This window comes from Mercurialis annua, linkage group LG4, assembly GCF_937616625.2.
Source record: "Mercurialis annua linkage group LG4, ddMerAnnu1.2, whole genome shotgun sequence".
Lineage (NCBI taxonomy): Eukaryota > Viridiplantae > Streptophyta > Magnoliopsida > Malpighiales > Euphorbiaceae > Mercurialis > Mercurialis annua.
This window is the reverse complement of record NC_065573.1, coordinates 20,602,503-20,619,894: the sequence shown is the minus strand read 5'-3', so window position 1 is coordinate 20,619,894 and position 17,392 is coordinate 20,602,503. Positions and strand designations below refer to the sequence as shown.

General features: G+C 33.3%; 3 protein-coding genes across 6 annotated transcripts; 2 read left to right on the top strand and 1 right to left on the bottom strand.

Moving 5' to 3' along the window:
* Window positions 1-2,291: 2,291 nt before the first annotated feature.
* Window positions 2,292-10,559, top strand: LOC126677449 (uncharacterized protein At5g03900, chloroplastic). Of its 3 annotated transcripts, none has more exons than XM_050372068.2 (14): window positions 2,292-2,853; window positions 4,978-5,085; window positions 5,164-5,264; window positions 5,396-5,479; window positions 6,497-6,569; window positions 6,659-6,724; window positions 7,364-7,450; window positions 7,889-7,954; window positions 8,188-8,330; window positions 8,422-8,508; window positions 8,596-8,659; window positions 9,247-9,390; window positions 10,003-10,159; window positions 10,325-10,559. In XM_050372068.2, exons 1-13 carry the CDS (start codon window positions 2,482-2,484, stop codon window positions 10,135-10,137), a joined length of 1,530 nt encoding a protein of 509 aa, XP_050228025.1. In that variant the 5' UTR covers window positions 2,292-2,481; the 3' UTR covers window positions 10,138-10,159; window positions 10,325-10,559. The 3 variants fall into 3 exon arrangements, with proteins under 3 accessions (XP_050228025.1, XP_050228024.1, XP_050228026.1); XM_050372067.2 differs by having other exon boundaries at window positions 2,293-2,853; window positions 7,364-7,453; XM_050372069.2 differs by having other exon boundaries at window positions 2,710-2,853; window positions 4,965-5,085; window positions 7,364-7,453.
* A 390-nt stretch (window positions 10,560-10,949) lies between these two features.
* LOC126677632 (uncharacterized) lies at window positions 10,950-15,386 on the bottom strand. Of its 2 annotated transcripts, none has more exons than XM_050372349.2 (6): window positions 15,305-15,386; window positions 14,116-14,219; window positions 13,491-13,626; window positions 12,693-13,406; window positions 11,996-12,188; window positions 10,950-11,233 (listed from the first exon to the last, which is right to left on the bottom strand). In XM_050372349.2, exons 2-6 carry the CDS (start codon window positions 14,181-14,183, stop codon window positions 11,208-11,210), a joined length of 1,137 nt encoding a protein of 378 aa, XP_050228306.1. In that variant the 5' UTR covers window positions 14,184-14,219; window positions 15,305-15,386; the 3' UTR covers window positions 10,950-11,207. The 2 variants fall into 2 exon arrangements, with proteins under 2 accessions (XP_050228306.1, XP_050228307.1); XM_050372350.2 differs by lacking the exon at window positions 15,305-15,386 and adding an exon at window positions 14,325-14,483 and having other exon boundaries at window positions 14,116-14,216.
* On the top strand, window positions 15,311-17,130 carry LOC126677631 (pentatricopeptide repeat-containing protein At1g52640, mitochondrial-like). The gene has a single exon (XM_050372348.2). It carries the CDS (start codon window positions 15,311-15,313, stop codon window positions 16,841-16,843), a length of 1,533 nt encoding a protein of 510 aa, XP_050228305.1. The 3' UTR covers window positions 16,844-17,130.
* Window positions 17,131-17,392: the final 262 nt, after the last annotated feature.

Sequence of the window (17,392 nt, the reverse complement as noted above, 5' to 3'; positions counted from 1 at the left end):
ATCTGTGTTAAAATAACAAAAAATGTTATTTTGTTTGAATCTTCAAACAAATCAATGTTTAAATAATGAAGAATGCTTTAATAAATTTTAATTTAAATACGCCTTGTGATTTTAGTTTCGAACTAAACAAATTATCAGAAGAAGAAGAAGAAGAAAAAGAAGCTTATGAATACCGAAATAAATTTTTAGAAGAAACTTACTACTGCCGCCACCTATAATGCCAACCGCCATCGCCTCCTCCACTCATGCCGTCGTTGTTGCTTTCCTCCTCTCCAGCCATGCCACCCTCTACAGTCTGAGGATGAGTCAATTCGTCATCTATATTTGTATCAAACGAAAAAATTCAATTATGGAGGCTAGAGTGGGGAAGGGCGGCGACTACCGAGGTTAGGGTGACGACAATTGTAGATTATTAGATTTAAGATTTACTTTTTATATGTTAATGGCATTTTGGATATTTTAAAATATTAGAGCATTTTGATTACATGTTAATTGTTTTTAGGTGCCACATCACCCTATTTTAATGATATCGACTAAAAGTTAGACAAAAATAGTTTATTGACTTCTAAAATCAAAATTCAAGGAGTTTATAGGCGAAATTGCAAGTTAAAGACGGTCGTGATAAAAGTTCCAAAATGGAGGGACGGTGGGAGATATTAAGCCCATTTTTTTATAGATTTTGATAAAAGTTCCAAAATGGAGGGACGGTGGGAGTATTTTTTTTTTCAATACCTCAATTTCAAATATTTATTTTTTTACTCTATTTTTTATTGTTTTTAGTTGTAGTCTCAATTAGTAAGATAACTTATTTGCATTTTTATTCCCCTTATTTTAAATACATACACATCTCATTTTTTTTCCTTTTTTCTCTCTCTCCTTTTTTTCTTGTTCGTTTTTTTCTTTTCTTTTTCTCTCTCTTCCTCCTTTTCCTTCTTCTTCTTCTTCTTCTTCTTCTTCTTCTTCTTCTTCTTCTTCTTCTTCTTTTTTTAGTTTTCTCAGCAACTATTTTTTTCTTTTTTTTCTCTTTTCCACATTATATAACTGAATTGTAAGACAAAAAAATTTAAATAAAAATCGAGTTTCACTTAGATGAAAAAGTTTGTTATTGCTAAAGAATTTAAGAGATAATATGATAGATACTAGATGAGAAACTTCTTCTTCTTCTTCTCCTTCTTCTTCTTTTTATGTTATTTTAAATTATTATAGTATCATTTTCTGGAATTTTATTTAACTTTTTTTTAAATCATCATTTTCTTATGATGTTTTGACCTGGTTTTCAAACGTTTTTAATTAGTTTTAGAAATCGTTTGAAACTGTTTTTTCAAAACTGTTTTATACTGTTCGAAATCTTTGTAAACAGTTTGAAACTGTTTTATACTGTTCGAAACTATTATTTTTTGGATTGTTTGAAAGTGTTTTTTAGAAACTGTTTTAGACTATTTGAGACCTTTGTAAACGGTTTAAAACTGTTTTATACTGTTCGAAATTTTTGTAAACCGTTTGAAACTGTTATTTTTTAGACCGTTTAAAAGTATTTTTTAGAAATTGTTTTAGACCGTTTGAGACCTTTGTAAACGGTTTGAAACTGTTTTTTAGACTGTTTGAAAATGTTTTTTTAGAAACTGTTTTAAATTGTTTAAAACCTTTGTAAACAGTTTGAAACTGTTTTATACTGTTCGAAATCTTTGTAAACGGTTTGCAACTGTTATTTTTAGACTGGTTGAAAGTGTTTTTTAGAAACTATTTTAGTTTGTTTGAGACCTTTGTAAACGGTTTGAAACTGCATTTGAAACTGTACTTGAAACCGTTTTTAATAGATTTTTAATGAGAACAAATAAATTAATAATTTACAGTATTCTTTGTTTTTGGAGAAAGTTATAATCGTTGGATTTGAATTCGAAGTGAAATTTGAAGCGATTTGATTACGAATTAAAAATTCGAGCGGATCAAACACAATAAATTTTTAGAAAGTAATAATAGTATCAGAGAAATCAATTTGTTGAATTGTTATGAGCTGAAGATTTTAAATTTAATTATTGAATCGTTGTTGTTTTTTTCTCTTTAAATGAGTTGAAGAAAAAGAAGAAATTCTGAATAAAATATATTAGATATAAGTGGAATATAAAAAATAAAGTAGCAGAGTACAAAAGTAAATGGCTGACACACTGGGGTATATAAATCAAGTTAGGATTTTAGAATTAATAAATGCTAATATTTTTTTAATTTAGGTAATTAGCTAATTAGCTCTTGAATCAATGGGTTGAAAAATTCTTACCAATTTGGCAAAATTCAAAAAGTTGAGACACTAGTACTACAATTTGTTCAATTCCAAATTTGTGAGCCACTCGACACTTTCTAAGCCACTCAACTCCATTACTGATTCTTCTTCTTTTCCAGAAACAACTCTCAATTTCATTATCATTACTATTTATGGCTAATCCTTTTAATTCTTCTTAAAACCAATTAACAAGACATTAAATCATGGCATCAATTTCCACATGCTTCACACTATCTCCCAAATCACGGTTAATTTCCCTTTCATCTCGACTAAAACCCCCCGATTCTTCTTTCACCACAAGATTTCAATCTCTTCCATTCCCCCCTAAATTTTCAAATTCTAGGGTTAGGGTTAGGGTTAAGGTTAGGGCAAGCAGTGAAGTAATTAGGCCTCCAGGAGGTTTAGTAGAGACCGATAAATTGCCTGCTGATGTTAGGAAGCGTGCAATGGAAGCTGTTGATGCATTTGGAGGCAGAGTGACCATTGGTGATGTGGCTAGTAAGGCTGGTCTTACTTTAAACCAAGTTCAGAAAGCTCTTCAAGCTCTTGCTTCTGATACTAATGGCTTTTTGGAGGTATTTCCTTTCTGTTATTTGTTTTGAGCTAATTTTACTGGTTTAATTAGGTGTTAATCTTTGTTAGAATTAAGTTTGTTCATTGAAAATGTACAAAGTTTGGATAGCTCAACAAGCTAGACTCTAGAATTCAACTAAAGTGTCCATTCTGTTTAGTATAATTTCACGCGTCCGAAGCATATATTTGCTATGTTCAAATCTTAGAAGATTTCATTTCATCATTTATATTATATGCACTGAATGCTTAGATTGGATATATATCAAACAAGGGAAAAGAAACAAACATGGTATCTCTAAAGAAACGCAATTATATCACAATTGATATTGTTTTGCACGAATTCAGTTAATTTCAATTCTTGCACATGATTCTTTGAAACCAGGCCTAAAACGTATAGAATCTTGAAATATTATGGGCAAAAGATGCTTTCATTTCAGTGCATTTAACATTGCAATTAGCTTTTTCTGGCGTCTTGTTATGTAACCTGTAGAAGCTAATTCAAATTAACAGATAGTTGAGATTTGGAAGTTGATTTACAAATTGAGTTTGTATGCTATTGCCTTATGATTAAGGTTAACAGATTATTTACTGAGAAATTGGGTTATGCCAAGAGAGAGGAGAGGCTGTTTGAGAGGTGCCGACTATATTTTTTTATCGGAGTTTCATTTATGTTTTTGGAAATGTTTATGAAACTCCAAAACTTTTTATTTATAACTTATTCTTATAAAACTTATCATTTTTCTGTTTTCCATTTCAGTTTTTCTCGTTTCAACATTTTTGTTTCCTTGCAATATAGGGTGCTAGAGTTGTTGGCATGCCGACTTATAAGCTAAAGGCATCCGATGTATACATATAGTAGCAAGAGGGTAGGAATTTAGAGGAGAATGGATCTCTTTACCTAATGTCTTGAGTGTGTCTTCCATAGTTGGTCTTATTCGTAACTGAAATTCTAGCCTGCCCTTGACCATAGTGTAGGCTTTTAGGTGAAGTTGCATATCCCGTGTTTTACAGATTTCCATAATATTTGTTATTTGTCACTTCAATATAGACGCATGGCCATAGTTATTAAAGGCGCGCCTCAGGCGTGCCTCAGGCGAGAGGCGACTCAGGCGAGGGCTGAGTCGCCTCACATGGCCAAAGGCGGGCGATGTCACAAAGGCGACCGCCTTTGTCGCCTCAGTTGGGAGGCGAGAGGCCAGAGGCGCTCGCCTCTGTGATTTCAGGGCTGTTTAGTGTTTTTTTTCTAAAAAAATTAAATGCTAATCTGTTTTTATGGGCTTTTTAAGTGTAATTAAGCCCTAAACACATTTAAAAAAGCTGTTGGGCCACCTTTTTAACCTATTTTTCTAATATTTTAACCTAGTATAAGTATAATACTAGATTAACAAAATTAGAAACACAACGATACATATTCCAACTCTTCTTCTTCACGCAAAGACTCTCTTTTCTTCTTCAACGGGTCCTTTCTTCTTCAAAGCCATTATTGCATTGATAATTAGTTATCTTTTAACTTAGACTTTAATAATTTGATTAGTACTTTTGAACTTTTGAATTATATTTGATTTTTTTTTTAAAATGCATAGGGTTTACATAATATATATATATATATATATATATATATATATATATATATATATATATATTAATTATTCGCCTTTTCTCCAAAAGGCTTTCGCCTCGCCCCACGCCTTGCGCCTCAGGCTTTTTGACCCTTGTCGCCTCGGGTCGCCTTTCGCATTTAATAACTATGCGCATGGCAATGGTACAAACATAGATGTTATTGCACAAGTTTTGGTTGTTTCTTAAGCATTGTAATTTGGTAACTTCTAGCAATATGTTGGATTTTCGGTACTTCAAATTCAAAGAAGAAATTGAATATTCCTGGCAAGTATTTATGGTACTCTAATCACTGTGAAGTAATATATATTTGGAAAAAGAATAGTTGTTATTCTGTTTTTCGCTCATTAGATTTATGGTCTACTGTTTGGTAGCTAACACATTGATTTTATAAGCTGTCATTTGTAGAATTTAAGAACAATTTATCCGTTATTTTTTCCCTTATTTTTCTAGATCTTTTTGAGGTTCTTGATTTCATGAATACATTGTTTTTAAGATGGTCTCAACAGGTTTCGGATGAAGGTGATGTGCTTTATGTTTTCCCTAAAGACTACCGCTCAAAGCTTGCAGCGAAGTCATTTAGGATGAAAATTGAACCTTTGGTTGATAAGGCAAAGGTATAGAAATGCTGTGCTTGTTTTGGTATTTCATTTAGTGTGCTCAATGTATAATATTGTTACCACTGTCTATAACAGACCACTGGAGAATATCTTATTAGAGTTTCTTTTGGCACTGCATTAGTTGCCTCCATAGTTCTGGTTTACACAACCATAATCACCCTTCTATCAAGTAGAAGGTAATTGACAATTATGGCTCTTGAATTGCTTTATTTTTTTTCCTATATCAAATATAACATAAAAGATTGCTATTATAGTTAACAAGTCTTTGTGAGAAAGAACATAATAACAGTAAAACATTTGGTAACAGTGAGGAGGACAATCGTGGAAGACGTGGAGGCAGATCATATGGTTCAGGAATGTCCTTCTATTTTAATCCTGCTGATCTGTTTTGGTATGGTTTCTGCACTGATGTAGTTCTGTCATGACTGTTTTCCGATTGTGTTGGGTTTAAAATTTAATTGGATGTCAGTTGGTGTTTAACAATCAATTCTCTTCTTCCTTCATTCTAGCACTCTTTCTTTAGATGTAAATATCTTCAGATTAATTTTTTTTTAGTATGTGATATGTTGCCTATTCACGGTCTGCTTATGTTTAGAGTCTATTTGTTGCACGCAATCATTCATTTTGATGGTCATGATGCATGCTCCATTTGCTGCTATAAGGCCTGCTTGAAAGCAATTAACATTTGCAGCTTTCACATATATAATGTGAAGCTAGAATCTGCTTTGGCCTTTTAAGAGGTTGAATCATTTATTCACACTACGTTGATGGTTTTTGGTATTCTTCTTCTAGATATTCATGCATAGGTATGCTCTGTGAAGTTCTGTACTTTTAGAAGCTTTCTTTTGGAAATTGTGAAAATTTGGTTCGGTAAACAAAGGGTCAACGCGCCCCCTAAACTTATGTCACAGGGTCATCTAACCCAATTTATACTTTTTTGAGCAAATAACCCCAAAACTTTTCATTTTCGGGTCAAGTAACCCCATAATTGTATTTTAAAATGCGTAAAATACAAATCGGAGGTGAGGGATGTAAAAAAGTAATTAGATTCTTCCCTAATTGTTACGATAAAATTATCCTAAATCTGTTTTTTAAAATAAAAATATAAATTATGGGGTTATTTGACCCAAAAATGAAGAGTTTTGGGGTTAGTTGCTCAAAAAAGTATAAATTGGGCTAGATGACCCCGTGTCACAAGTTCAGGGGGCGCGTTGACCCTTTGTTCATTGATATTGTACAGATGCATGTTTTGCTTTGTCAAAGTTTAGAGAACATTTTTAGTTTGAGTTTGATGCTGTCATTAAATATTGAGAATGGTACACTTGCTTTTTTGTTTGTAAGTCTCTAATCTTCCAACTACTGGGAAATTGTAATTTAGAGAAATTTTAGCTGAATATTTTTATGTCAGGTACTGGGATCCATATTACTATAAGAGGCGACAGATTAACAAAGATGATGACAGGATGAACTTCATTGAATCTGTAAGCTTGAGTTGTGAACCATGTGCAATTCTTTATACTGTCTATTTTGACATTTGAAAAGAAAATCAGTTATTTAATTGGCTGCGTAGGTCTTCTCATTTGTCTTTGGAGATGGTGATCCTAATCAAGGAATTGAAGAAGAGAGGTGGAAGTTGGTAATACTTCAGCACTGAATTCAGTGGTCCGTTGCTTTTAACATTTTGTTTCAGTTCATTGTTTGCATTTTCTGACACTCAATTCTTTTATCTTTCTATTTTATTATAGTTGCATGTTTTCAATTTTTGATAAAGTTTGTCAACTTCGAACTTCGTTTTTCAGTTTCAACTCTATTCCCTAAACTTTTTAACTATTCAGCTTATTAGTTTGACCATCCAACTTGAGTGTCAGAAAACCCTTTTAGTAGTGAATCACTTAACCATATAATTTAGTGATAATTGACTCAACTGCTATTATAAATAGATCGCAAAAGAGTAAGTTAATAGCTGCTGAGTCACTGCTATCTATCATTTTCACCTAGTTTTGCAGCTGATATTCAGATTAATAGGGAACAAGAAGGTTGATGTGGATAAGGAGATGTTATAGTAGCTATTGTAAGTATAATCATGCACCGACGAACACATGAAAAGGATTTTGTGCCATCTATGGCTTGTGATTGACGGTATCATGATAGTTACATTTGTTTGAAAAATTTGGTGCTAAAATCATGATGTTAGGAATTGTTAGCTTTTACTGTCGGTAGAAATGCTGACAACAATTCAAGTTGTCCAATATTATTTTTTGTGATGCATTTGCAGATTGGACAATACATTTCCTCTAATGGTGGTGTCGTCACGGCTGAAGAACTTGCACCATTTCTTGATTTACAAACTTCTGATAAAACTGTGGTATTATTTTCCCCTCTGTTTTTGAAAATGCTATTTGACTTGTCTTTAATATGTAGTTTATTGTTTTAGTTTGTCAAGTTAACATCCATAGTTTAGATGCTCTCCAATTTTGTGTATGTGATATGCTATTATCAGGTGAAATTAGATCTTTTTATGCAAGAGGCTGTATGTAAATTAGTTCTTAGCTTTTACTCTCTCAACTTTGATCTTCTTTTTAGATTATATTGCAATTCGGACCATGTATTAAATGTTTATTGTTCTTTTGTGATTAGAATTCTCATGCTCAATGCACATCTGATATTTTTGCTTCAGCTTATAACATTTGCTGAACGTCTTATAATCTGTTGAAGGTGTACTCTGTTATTCTCTATCCTGCATCATCACGTGCTTTCTTCTTGTTGGGCTATACATCTGAATGTTTCTTCTTCGTTTCAGAATGATGAATCATACATCTTGCCAGTTCTTCTACGCTTTGATGGTCAGCCAGAGATTGATGAAGAGGTATGAAAAATAATGCAGTTGATGTTGATCAAGGCTGTCAATTGTGGTCTTTAGATTTTCTCTGTTTGCAATTTATGAATATGCCAGAAACTAGAATTATCATCTTAGATGTATGTATAGCATGGATATGTGTTCTAAGAATCTGTCATCCTCCAAAGAAGGGTTGTTTATTCATTGTGGTATCCTAGATGCAAAGATTCCCCTTACAGTTTTAGCAAATTGTTATCATGCAGGGCAACATTCTTTATCGATTTCCTTCACTTCAGCGTACAGCTTCTTCCCAGAGGAGTCAGAAGAAGGAAAATGTGGGTAGAAGATGGGCAGATTGGGTTGGAGGGTTTGAGAGGTTCTTTATTGAGAGCAAATGGCAATTCAGGTTCTTATTTGCCTGTTTATGCATTTAAACTTGGTTTGGTAAACTTCTTCCGAAGTCGATCCCTAAATTCTAAATGGTTTATGTTTTGCAGTAAAACTGGTGCATCAGAGAGAGCAATGGTCATTGGATTGGGCGGAATCAACCTCTTCGGTATCATTGTTCTTGGAGTCATGTTAAAGTATGATTCTTTTGATACTGATGTTGTATTTGAGTTCTCCTATCTTCTACTTATATCTGATATATCTAGCTCTACCTTGATCTGAAGGGAAGTTACTGTTACGCAATTTGGGCTAATCAATTTTGTGTCTGGCATATTTCCTATACTTCAGGTGTGGTTTTATCTTTAGCTTCCACATTGAATAAACGGACTTCTATTTTCTTATATGATTCTCTTGGAGTGTATATTTTCTTAGATAATATGTAGGCACTGACACTGTGCCTGGCTTTTCTGTCGAACTGATTACTAGTCTTATGTAGATCAATAGAAAGTTCTTATAGTGATTAATTTACCTACTCATTTTATCTTGCTCCCTATTTACCAATGCATGATCTGTTAAGAATTGTTCTTCATAAGCCACAGTGGAGTGGACGTGTTTTTCATTATTGCTTTTCATTATTCCAGAAATCAATTTCCATATTGATTCTACTTGTTGGATACTATAAAGATTTTAAACTCAGTTGTCTTGATACTGAAAATTTGAAATTGTCTTTTGCGTTTCTCTTTTTGGTCCCTTGCTAACTGATTCTGAAGTTCCATTGAAAATAAACAATGTTGTACTGATGATTTTATAAATCTGCTTGCTTGAGTGCTCATCTATGCTTATTAATTGGTTGAACTTTTAGATGATTGACAGTCTCAGTTTTTTCGCATTTCCTATGCTTTTGTCTAATTGACTGAGATGACATTTTTTTGCAGGTATATGCTGGTTCTTTCTTTGCTATTCCTTTGATCCGCTGGTTCCTTGTCCGTCAGAGGAATGCTGAGATAGAGAAGAGAAATCTGGCAAGGAAACAATTTGCTCAAAGACTTGAACTGCCTGATCCTTTACTAAAGCGAAAGGTAGTCATCTAACTTTTTATTCTATGTTATGGGTCTCCATTATGCGATTGTTGATACTGTCCCAAACTCAAAGTCGATGCTTTATTTAGTAGTTCAACAAGTTATTATTTTAAAAAATAAAATTTCTAATTCTCGTAAGGTGATTTAATATAATTCCTAGTTATGTATCGTATATTTCCCAGTAAGTATATTATTGGGTTCTAGATTTCTTACAACACATCATACAAAATGAAAAATTTGGTGCTTTCTTAGTGACTAGTTTGCAAGTTCTTATAGAAAGCTCAGCAGACTTGCTTCTTGGTGGTTTAAATTTCTGTTGGGAAATTACCTGTGGCTGAAAGGCCGAGTAGTTTAGCGTGGAAAACCTTAGGCAAGCTTTATTTAAGAATTTTTCTTGTGATTATTTGATATTTAAGATTATCCTTGAATATCATCACCACTTGTTGTAATGATAATGATATCTTTTAGTTAAAATATGTTCTTGAAGGACCTTGTATTGTCTCTTCAAGTTGCACATTATATATACAGAATTTTCCTTGGTGATTCTTTTGTTTGGCTTCTTTAAACTTCATCAGGAGATATATGATCTGTCTGTTGTATTTTCCTGTTCAGCTTCTGAGTGCTCGGGATATGGCCCAAAAAACAGTTATAGGACAGGACCGAATCGTGTATTCTACTGACAGAGACATGATTGAGCAAGATGTTGAGGCCCGAGAATGGGATAGGAGATTTCGAGAGATTGAGTAGTCAGAGAGAGAAACTGTAATTGGTAAAATGTTATTATTTTTTTCTCCTCTGATATTGTGCATAAAAGATTCTGTTTAATCTTAAGGGTGTGCATGGACCGCATTTGGTTCAACCAAACCAAATTGAACCATTCGATTTAATTGGTTTCAGTTAATATCAAACTAAATTGAATTTTTTGGCACTGCAGGAGGTTGCATAATAGATTTGAAGTTGGAGAAAATTGCAGCAACAAAAATTCTGTAATCTGCTGATGATTTAAGGCTGGATAGCAATGACATGTATAGTGAAGCTGGTTTTTGACAAGCATTTTGTCCCATACCTTTTTAAATATTAAAATAATTCATATATGTATTTATCATCACATGTGTATCATCTCCCCTTCATTCAATTAATTTAAGCAATTTAGAGAGAATTTTAAATCATCTTTCATTACTTTCTGATGTATTCGGCTTGTGGGCTATTAAACTTTAAACTGCATCAACCAGCCATAAGACAGCTTGCAATTTAAGGGGTGTAAATATTGAGTCAAATAAAGTAATTGAATAAAAAAAAAATTGATCTTATTTGATAAAAAAATATTTTAGTTTGGTTCCATTTTTAAAAGTAGAAGTTCATTTCAGTTTTAGCACAAAATGAATAAAAAAAAAAAGCAATCAAACCAAATCCGACTGATTTAATTTGATTATGTTTGAAATATTATTATAAATACGTATAAATTTGATTCACTTTGATTAAAAAAATTTGAAAATTTACACTCAATTCACACTTCTACCTGCAATTACAGCCTCAATGCATCACTTTTTCCACAATCATTGCAGCAATCAAATAAATATTTCCTAGAATTAGTTGTAGGTTACACTCTTTAAGTATTTGCAATATTAGATAAAAACAACCGGTCAATACAAAACCATGGAATCCTCAATATCTGTCATTAGCTAAAAGATTTTCTGCTAAGTAGATACAGGTATTGCTGCCAACCAACCGATCTTCAAGGGCCGGGGTTATGGGATGCGGTTTTCTGCACTTTCTTCTCTATGGATATTCAAAAGATTTGAAGGGACCGACTGCAATCAAGTAATTTTGGACACCACTATTCCTGCATAATGAGTGTCATTTATTTAGCTAACTTCACATGCTGATTTTTATCAAAAGAAACAAAAAACAAAATAATATTAAAGCCTGAAATTTTCTACTTTAGAATCCAGTAACGGATAGACTCACGCTATACAAGCATCACAGGAATCAATAATTAACAACTGATTAACAAAGGGTGCAGATACACTTGAATAAAGCTGAATAAATATCACATATGATCAAGAAACTGAAAGACATAAAGTGAGTTCTTTTCTTATCCTTAAGGAAAAAAATTTCAGTCTCATCAGGTTAACACAATACCCTTTTCTTCTCACATAACAGACCTCAATAACAAAATCACATCATTAAAAAACTGCTCGACGACGCTTTCAAAATAAAGGAGATTTAAAAAGACTGCCTACTCTCCTTGCTAATCGGCAGAAGGAAAAAACAGTTCGAGTAGAATTTGCAGAGTATTCGGGTCATCAGACCTCGAGCAACTCGAATAGTTTAAGGAATGCCTATGGATCATATATGTGAAACAGAAACTTAGCCTTAGCGATGACAAATATCAATAAAATCTGGGGACTTCAACATTTCATGCACTACCTAAACAATGAACAACTATATATATTGATTGACTTGAATTGAATATACATATAGACACTGTCATTTTCTTTAATAAGTAAATATTTTAGACTTGACTTTTAAATACATAGGCCGATCATTAGAAACTTTAAAGAAAAGGATAACCAGAGAAAATTGCCTGCAAGAGTACACTTACCAAAAACTACTAGTGCGAAGATTATTGTGAATATTAGTTGGACTGTATGTTGATTAACTTGAATGACACGGGGAAATCTTTGATATTGCGCTTCTAAGCTGCTCCCCAGGACCATTAAATTTGCTCGAAATGCAGAGCATAATCCTGCTAAGCTTCTACCTCTACATCCTAATCTCGGTCCCATATGTTGACCCTGTCAAAGAGAACAAGGCTGATAAGCGTTTACTTCTTTTCTATAACTGATAGTAAAGCATTACTGCTTGATTAATTACTGATAACAGAATATATAGCTTTGTCGTTATGTTTAAAAGCATTCCCACTGTTAAAGAATATCAGTGTTAGCTTTTACCACCAAGCAGCAGATTCTTCTGAGACTCGCTCTTTGAGGCTAAAGCATCAAGGAATAATAAAAGGAAGTTGAGAAAAGTTATGCATGACTTGATTAACAATCACTTGCCATATCAGTGTCAAGAAATTCTTACCTAGTACGGGTCTGAAAAAGGTAAAAAAAAATTCTAATTTCTGATTAGTTGTGTCCATGAATAAAATATGGACTCAAGCTAGGTAAGAGATTCCCGTCAGTGTCATATTCTTTATTTCATCAGCAGCATATTACATCCTTTTACATAGAAACAGCAAAGAACTTAACTTCAACAACTAGGGAAAAGAAAAGATTAACACAGACGGGTTCAAATACCTGTGCAATAAAGGGAACATCAATGTATGTCGGGGAATGCCTTTGTTCTTCTCCATCTTTCAATCTCTTTATATAACTCTTCGTGACCTTGCTTCCACACATAGTCCATAGATTGCTCAAGAATCCGAAGTTTATTCTACTGTAGAACCCTTTTGATTTAGTTTCATGGAATACATTTTTAGGTGTGGCTACGTGAGCTTCTAGATCCCAATGATTGCCATCACCAGCCCTGTTACAGGAGACACCTTGCAGATCTGAGCCTAATCTAGTACTGTAATCAGAAGCCAGCATTATAGAATTTTCATCCTTTAAAGGGCAATGGTTCATTTGCACATCTCTGCTCAGTTTATACTTCTCAAATTCCCCGCTCTCATGCTCAATGATTTCGTTATCTGTTAAACTAGAAGCTGAAGTTGGATCGAGAAATCTTCTCAATATGCTTGTTTCTTCCACCTCCTGATGATTGGAATGTTCAGTGGCATTTCCTCCTATAAGAAATAGAGCTAACCCGTCTCTGTCTTGTTCATTTAAATCAACCCATTCAACATTTATCATGGAACCTCCCTTTGATGGGCCATCCACACTTTTCTCAACGTGATTTATTTGTTCTCTAATGGCCCTAATGAACTGCCTATGTCTGAAAGTTCCATCTTCTCTGGTTCGAGACTTGTCTTGCATAGCTAAAGAGTTGACGGCTCTTTCAAAATCTTCCAACTGATACGATGAAAAAAAGAAAAACAGGATCAGCCAAATACAAATCAATACAAGAATCAAGTGTTGTGTCAAAAAAATAAATACCTGCCATTTTGCAGTTTCAAGTATAGTTGCAAGATCACGTTTATGATATTGTATGGACGTAAGCAGCCTGTGATCAGGATGATCACCTTGAAGAAGGCTCTGGTCATGCAAAAGAAGACGAAAAAGCGATTCCATCCTATGTATTGAACCATTAATTTAAGGTTAAAATGGCACAATATAACTGAAAGGAAGCTAAGGCTCACGATAAATTATCAATGGAACTTCCTTAAACTCAAAAACACCAAATCCTATAACATTTAGAACTATAATACTACAAACAGGTTATTTAATTAGTACTTCCTACAATCATATTAAGCTTCTGAAACGAAAAATCAAGATAAAGCCTCGATTATGAACTACATAAATTACCAAATAGAACAATTTTTTCCCATGAATCAGAAATAATATTCAAACAGAAAAAAAAAAAACTAAACAATTTCAAGCAGAAAGAAAACAAATACAACTAAACACCCATTAAAATCTCAGCCTCACACATCACAATTTCAACAAATATTCAGAAACCAATATTAATTCCTTTGAGTAATAATGAAGTAATTTAATGGCGAAGAACACAAAAGAAAGCAATAATTTTGATCCTTGGAAGAAAATGGGAAGTAAAATGTACCTGTCAGCAGAGTCTTGAACCACTTCGGCTGCTGAGAATAAAGGGTCAGATTCCCATTTTGATCCCATTTTTATCAAACCCAATTTACAACATTACGGACACTACTATAACATCAAACAAACGAATTTAGTTAAAAGATTAGAAATTTACGAATTGAATGCAAAATAATGGAATTTGGATTCAAATTTAAACAAATATGCAAACATTACACTTTTTTTTTCTTTTTTCTTTTTAATAATCGAGAACCCCATTTGAGAGTTCGTGTATAAAAAAGGTCTAGAGAAGTCAAATTAAGATTTACGTACAACAAAAATAAGGTTTTTATAGACAAAAATGGATTTTTATTGAAAAATTACAGAATCAAAGGGGGAAAGAGATATTTCCTTATTCCAGCCTTTATACAGGGTGTAAACGGTGGCGTATAACTATATTACAATTTCATTTTTTTAACAAATTTTTAAATTAAATTAATTTTTTATATTATTTTTTAATTTATATGATCAAGTAAGCTATGTCGGGATGTTGTGTTCTGAATAGTCCCGACATATAAGTACTGCGCTCTACAAATCAAGGTAATACTTATACTAATATTGTTTACAAAGGTAAGTAATTTGCTCTTTAAGTTTTATTGCTATATATTGCTACCGTTCGTTTAGCAAATTAATTACGCTTTGGTGTTCTAATTTGTTAAACGAATTTATATTTGGATGGCTCAATAGTAGCCGCGAAGTCCATTTTTATTTCTTAAGTTTAAGAATGGTTCATCATCTTCATGAGATGACCATTCTTCTTATATATTTATATATTGCTATTTTTGGCAAAAAAAAAACAAAATTTTTAAACATTTCTATTTTCTTGAGAAAAAATAGCTTTTTTTTAGAAAATATATTATCATATTAAAAAAAATATTATATTGCATTCAACAATAAAAAAATTAATATAATAAAACTAATAAAATATATTTCAAAATTTCAATGTTTTAATATATTTCTTTTGAAACAATGTTTTAATATTTAAATGTAAATTTTTTTTTTGACGATTTAGAGAGGAGAGCGTTTGTGCGAGAAATTGAACCAACGACCTAGCAGTTTGCTGCTCAGCGCTTATACCATTTGAGGTATAGCTGATTGGTAATGTAAAATAGTTAAAATGTATTTAATGTCAGTATAAACACTACATACACTGCTACCTGAAAATGTTGCTAAGAGCAAAACCCAGAGCCTTATACTCCATCATCACCAATCTCCGCAATTTAAACTCATACACTCTCCCACCAAACCCATCATCACCGGACCTAGCCAACCAAATCTGCCGCATTTTAAGCGACCACAGAAACCCACATCACCACCTAGAGCTCTCTCTAACAGCTTACTCTGCCCACATATCACCAAATTTAGTCGAGCAAGTTTTAAAACGTTGCAAAAATCTCGGATTCTCTGCACAAAGATTCTTCCTTTGGGCTAAAACAATCCCTGGTTTTACTCACAGTGAAGTCAGCTATAGAATTTTGGTCGAAATTTTGGGTTCTAGTAGACAGTTTGCTTTGTTATGGGATTTCTTGATTGAATTGAGAGAATCTCAAGAATTTGATATAACCCCAGAGATTTTCTGGCTTGTTTTTAGAGCTTATAGTAGAGCTGATTTGCCTAGTGATGCTTTTCGAGCTTTTGATCGAATGGTTGAGTTTGGATTAAAGCCTAGTGTTGATGATCTTGATAAGTTATTGTATGTGTTGTGTAAAAGGAAACATGTGGCGTATGCCCAACAAGTTTTTGATAGAGTTAAAGTGAAATTTGAAGCTGGAGTGAAAAGTTATAGTATTTTAGTGAGGGGATGGGGCGATGTTGGTGACTCAGTTTCGGCGCGTAAGGTGTTCGATGAAATGTGTGAGAGAAGCAATGATGTGGATGTGCTTGCTTATAATAGCTTGCTGGAGGCTTTGTGCAAAGGTGGGAAGGTTAGTGAAGCTTATGAGATTTTTCGAGGAATGGGTTCGAGAGGAATTGAGCCGGATGCTTGTAGTTATGCGATATTCATTCGTGCCTATTGTGAAGCGAATGATGTTCATTTAGCTATTAGAGTGCTTGATGAGATGAAGAGATGTAATCTTGTGCCGAATGTGTTCACTTATAATTGCGTAATCAAAAAGCTTTGCAAGAACGAAAGGGTTGATGAGGCATATGAAGTTTTGAATGAGATATTTGAGGGAGGAGGTAGACCGGATACGTGGAGTTACAATGTGATCTTAGCTTATCATTGCGAGCATAACGAGGTGAATAGGGCTACCAAGGTGTTATCTAGAATGGTGAAAGACTGTTGCTTACCAGATAGACATAGCTATAACATGCTGCTTAAATTGCTGATAAGAATAGGGAGATTTGATAGAGCAACTGAAGTATGGGAGAGTCTGGGGAACAGGGGATTTTATCCTTCAGCCTCCACATATTCTGTTATGATTCATGGATTGTGTATGAAAAATGGTAAATTAGAGGAGGCCTGTAAATACTTCGAGATGATGATTGACGAAGGGATACCGCCATATTCTACTACTGTGGAGATGTTGAGGAACAGACTGATAGGGTTAGGATTATCGGATTACACTGAGATACTTGCAGGTAAAATGGAGCGAAGCACTGCTTGTTCTATACAAGAGTTTGCAAGTATAATGAGAGGCGGTAAGGCTCATGGAAGATCAAGAACCAAAGAAACGGAGTCCGAAAGTGACTGATAGGTTGAATGCTATCAATGAGTAGTTTTTAATTTCAAGCGGATAAAGCTTATCCACCCCAAAGTCAGGCGAAGAGAGCTTGTCGAAGTCTATTTCCGCTAAAGATCACCAATTGCATTTGCATGATCTATTTTATTAGCTAAGGACTGATGTAAAAAAAGTGTATTCTTCATATTTTTAAATTTCCCGAGATGCATGATGTGGTGCGTTTGGTGTGCAAGCTTTTGAAAGATCTTAGCGCTCCTGGAGAAAAATAATACATTTACTCTGCAGTCAATTTTTTGCTATTCATGTTAAACTAAAATTTAATTTCGTTCATTTTCTCAACAAAAAAAAATTATTAATTTTGTTCTTCTAAAAAAACAAAAAAAAAAATTTTGTTCAATGTGTAGCTGTCTTTTTTTCCCTTTTCTGTTTCCTAAATGGATTACTGGCTAAATTTACTTTAACTAGAAATAATTACTAATTAAAAAGGTTATTATATGTTTTACTAAATTCAGTAAATCAGAAGTGAAAAAGAAAATCAGCAGAAGTATCTGGCTAATCTAT